The sequence below is a fragment of the Buceros rhinoceros genome, unplaced genomic scaffold (assembly GCF_000710305.1).
Source record: "Buceros rhinoceros silvestris isolate BGI_N320 unplaced genomic scaffold, ASM71030v1 scaffold13886, whole genome shotgun sequence".
NCBI lineage: Eukaryota > Metazoa > Chordata > Aves > Bucerotiformes > Bucerotidae > Buceros > Buceros rhinoceros.
In genome coordinates, this window is record NW_010418162.1 from 1 (window position 1) to 3,692 (window position 3,692).

A 3,692-nucleotide genomic window follows, 5' to 3' on the forward strand; every position below is an offset into this window, starting at 1 on the left:
GTAGAGGATGATGGAAAGGCACATCTTGCTAAAAAACTGCTGGCAGAAGCCTTTGAGGAAGAAGGACTGGATGATACGTACTGGCTGCCCAAACTGTCAGAGATCCTGGGAGTCAAGTCCAGAGAAGCCCTGAAACATCTGCAGTATGAAGACTACCTGAAGCTGGAGTGCAAAGTACGGTACCCCTGGGAAATGAAGGCTCTCCGAAAACTGCTGAAACTAGCAGACAGTGAAGCAACTCCTGAGGAGCTGCAGAAGGAGCGCTTGGAGATGATAAAGAAGAAACAAGAAGCGGCCAAGAAAGTCCTGGAGGAGTTGAAAGAATTGCACAAAAGCTGCAGCCACAGCGAGGATGCTCTAAGAGAGAAAGAGGAGGCTCTGCGGAAAGCCATGGAGATTCCCAAAGAGTTCTGGGCACTACCGAGGGAGTCACTGGCGGATGTGCTGGAGAGCTTACTGAAGCAGCTGGAGCAGCAGGAGCTGTCAGTGGGCAGCGGTGAGAATGTCTCCGACACGGAGGTCCTGAGGCGGGCGTCGGGGGGACTGGCCCTGCAGGGCATTTACAGAACCAACCGCTCTGAGGAGGTGCTGGCGAAGCGAGACCAGCTCATCGAGGTTCCTGCGGGATTCAGGCTTGCTGGTCCAGAGCACGGGTCACTGCTTGAGACAAAGGAGTTCTCCTCCTCTGCAGCAGAAGCCACTTTCACCAAGTCCATGGAGCAGCTGGGGTTCAGCATCAGCGTTTCTGCCAAAGCCGGATTCTGGAGGTTTAATATTGAGGGCCATGGAAATTACAGCAGCTCCTCACAGTCGGAGAACACCCGCCAGTCCCGCTCGGAGCAGGGCTACCTTTGCATCACCAAATACCAGTACATCCCTCTGGCTTCCTGCTACTTCCAAAGGAATCAGCTTCGCCTCTCGGACGAGGCCCTGCGGGAGCTGCATGACATCGAGCATCTTCTGAGCATCACTCCGGAAGAAGACAGGCCCAACATGCTGAACAGCAGGTGTGAGAGCTTCTTCAGCAGGTTCGGGTCCCACATAAACCAGGGCCCCCTCCACTTTGGGGGGATATTCTGGTGGAAGGCATCTACGGCAGGATTCAGAGCTGAGCAGCGGGAAGAGATGAAGCAACAAGCGTGCAAAGCTCTGGACGCCTACGTCGAGGCCAGCTTCAGCGGCTTTGGTGTCAACGTGGGAGTGAACGTGGACGTTTCGAAATCCAGCTCACAGGCCTCTTGTCAGGGCAGAGAAGGAAGGAGTGCCCAAGCAGCAGTTCATCTCCACGTGAGCAAAACAGGGGGCCCGTCCGAGATGGATTCTCTTTCGGAGTGGAAACCGAGGCTCGTAACTAGCAACAAAACATGGTGTGTGATCGACCGAGGCTTTCAGCTGATCCCCGTGTGGGAGGTAATCCTGTCCAACCACCGCAACGATTTCAAATCTGTCCATCAATTGAGCAGCAGCCTCAGGGCTGTGTATGAAGCGCTGACGAATCACAGTGTTAGCCCCATGTTTGGGGAGGAACTGGTCGGTGCAGAGGAAGAGGCCAGAGCTTTTGTGGAGAGCGTTAAGGACTGGGAGGTGACAGGGGATGAAGGGAAACTGCTGAAGCTGATAGGACTCAAACAGTATCTGAATGAGAAAACCAAAAGCCACAGTGTGTGGATGATGGTCTGCCTGTCGGACAGAGCACTCCAGGAGTTCCTGGAGAAAACCGTTCGGTTTTGCCAGAAGTTACCTCCAGAAAACACCACCTACACCAAGTCGCTGTTGAGGAGCCTCCTGTTCCCTTACATCTATTCGGTCAAGGACTTCCCCAGCTCTTCCTTCATTATACGATGGATCTTCCAGACGGAGGACATGCTTCCCGAAACTCCCGATGTTCCTGAGCTTGAAGATCTCATCAAGACGCTGCAGCAAATGACAGAGCACATCCAGGAAGTCACCTACGCACCAGAAACCTCTGCATCGGCCATTCATGGGGCAAAGATAAAAGCCACCGTCACCGTGAGCCTGGGTGTTTATTCTCTGCTCCAGTTTCTCCAGGAAAGGGCACAGAAAGACACAGAACTCCTGGTGCTCTTGGTTATGACCAGCATGGGGTACCAAGAGGAAGGAAGCACTTTTCAACACCTCCTTGGATGGCCAGAACTGAACTTCCTGATCCAAGAACTGGAAGCGCGACACAAGGAGTATCTGAATCTGCAGGAGCAAGATGTTTACAGAGCGCAGGCCTTCCTGCTGCTGACGGGCCTGACTGTCACACCAGAACATAAAAAGGTGTCCCCCGAGCAGAAGAATGCGCGCCTAGTTTTCATGGAAGGTCGAATGAAAGATTTCTGGTGCACAGAGATAAAAACTCTCCTCAGAAAGCACAGTACCTTCAAAGACTGGGAGATGCTGGAGAGTGACTTGAATTCCTTCATCGATGGGCGTGTTGACGACACACGTGAAGATCTGAAGAAAAACAGTATAATCAAAGACATGGAAGCCACTTTTCAAAGAACAGAGCCTTCCAGTCAGCCCCAACCCAAACCAGACGGCGGCGCGTCCAAAGCAAACGAAGCCACTGCAAACGACGAGTTCCTCCACTTACTTCAGCGCCTGGGACTGGAGCGTCACTACCCGAGAAAGATGGGGACAGAGGATTTCCGCATCATACACAAGACGGCGTTACACGACAGCCAGCCCAGCAGGGACAGCGAGCTACCAGTTTACTTCCTGCAAAAGCTCTTAACCGTGGATTACCGGGTGAGGTACCTGACCTGCAAGGACGAGAGCCACCCAGGGATCGCGTCCTCACCAAAACCCACAGCACAGGAGCACGAGCCCTCGGACTCCTTTGATGACTTTTTCACGGATTTGGAGGAAGAAGCCCCTGAACCTGTCAGCAGCGACAGTCGTGTGCACCCCATGGACCTCCAGATGGCAATTTTTCATTGCGCTGACGATTTCATGCGGCAGTACCTCGTGACAAAGCTCGCTTTCTGCCAGTTCGCCCTCCCTCTGCTGGTGCCCGACCCGTGTACGTCCCGGATAGAGTTCCCCCTCTGGGCCCTCAGCCAAGTCAAAAAGAGTTGGAAAGGGGCTGAGAAGTCGGGGGAGCAGGCCGGAACGAACAGTTCCAAAACCAAGCTCATTTATCAGGCAGAGACACCCATCGTGTCCTTCATACGGGTGGGCACCTCTCCCTCATCTTCCAAGTCTCAGATCCTGAACGCTCTGCTGAGCAAACAAAAACACGACACGTTTTTCCACCGACATTGCAAAGGCAGCACCAGAGACTGTTTGCTGATGAAAGGTGTGGTGGAGATCTCCTGGTACTGTCCCCGGGGCAGCGACGACGACAGCTTTGACCGCTGCGTTGCCTTCTGTAACCTGCACGGAGACGCGCGGGATCACCAAGAGCAGCTGCACTTTTTACAGGAGATCTCCGCCGTGAACGTGGCTCTTGTCTCTGACTATGATCAGGGTGACGAGAAAGGGAGAAAAATTTTACAGGACCTGTGGCAGTCGCAGCGGCCGTTGGTTTGTCTTTTCACCGAAAAAGAGCATGTTGCAGCTGGCCGATCGAGCCAAAACATCAAAATAGGTATCAAGAACCGGAACGAAGCAGAATTAATGGGCGAGCTGACAACAACGATCAGGCATCTCCTGGAAGGGTCTGACACCCTCTTCAGCCTCGACAC

At 53.5% G+C, this 3,692-nt stretch overlaps 1 protein-coding gene across 1 annotated transcript; it reads left to right on the forward strand.

The window, feature by feature from the left end:
- Window positions 1-3: 3 nt before the first annotated feature.
- LOC104488719 (interferon-induced very large GTPase 1-like) lies at window positions 4-3,687 on the forward strand (the record flags this gene model as incomplete). Its single annotated transcript, XM_010138429.1, has 1 exon — window positions 4-3,687. A coding segment is annotated over one exon (3,684 nt), but the record flags the coding sequence as incomplete, so codon positions are not given.
- Window positions 3,688-3,692: the final 5 nt, after the last annotated feature.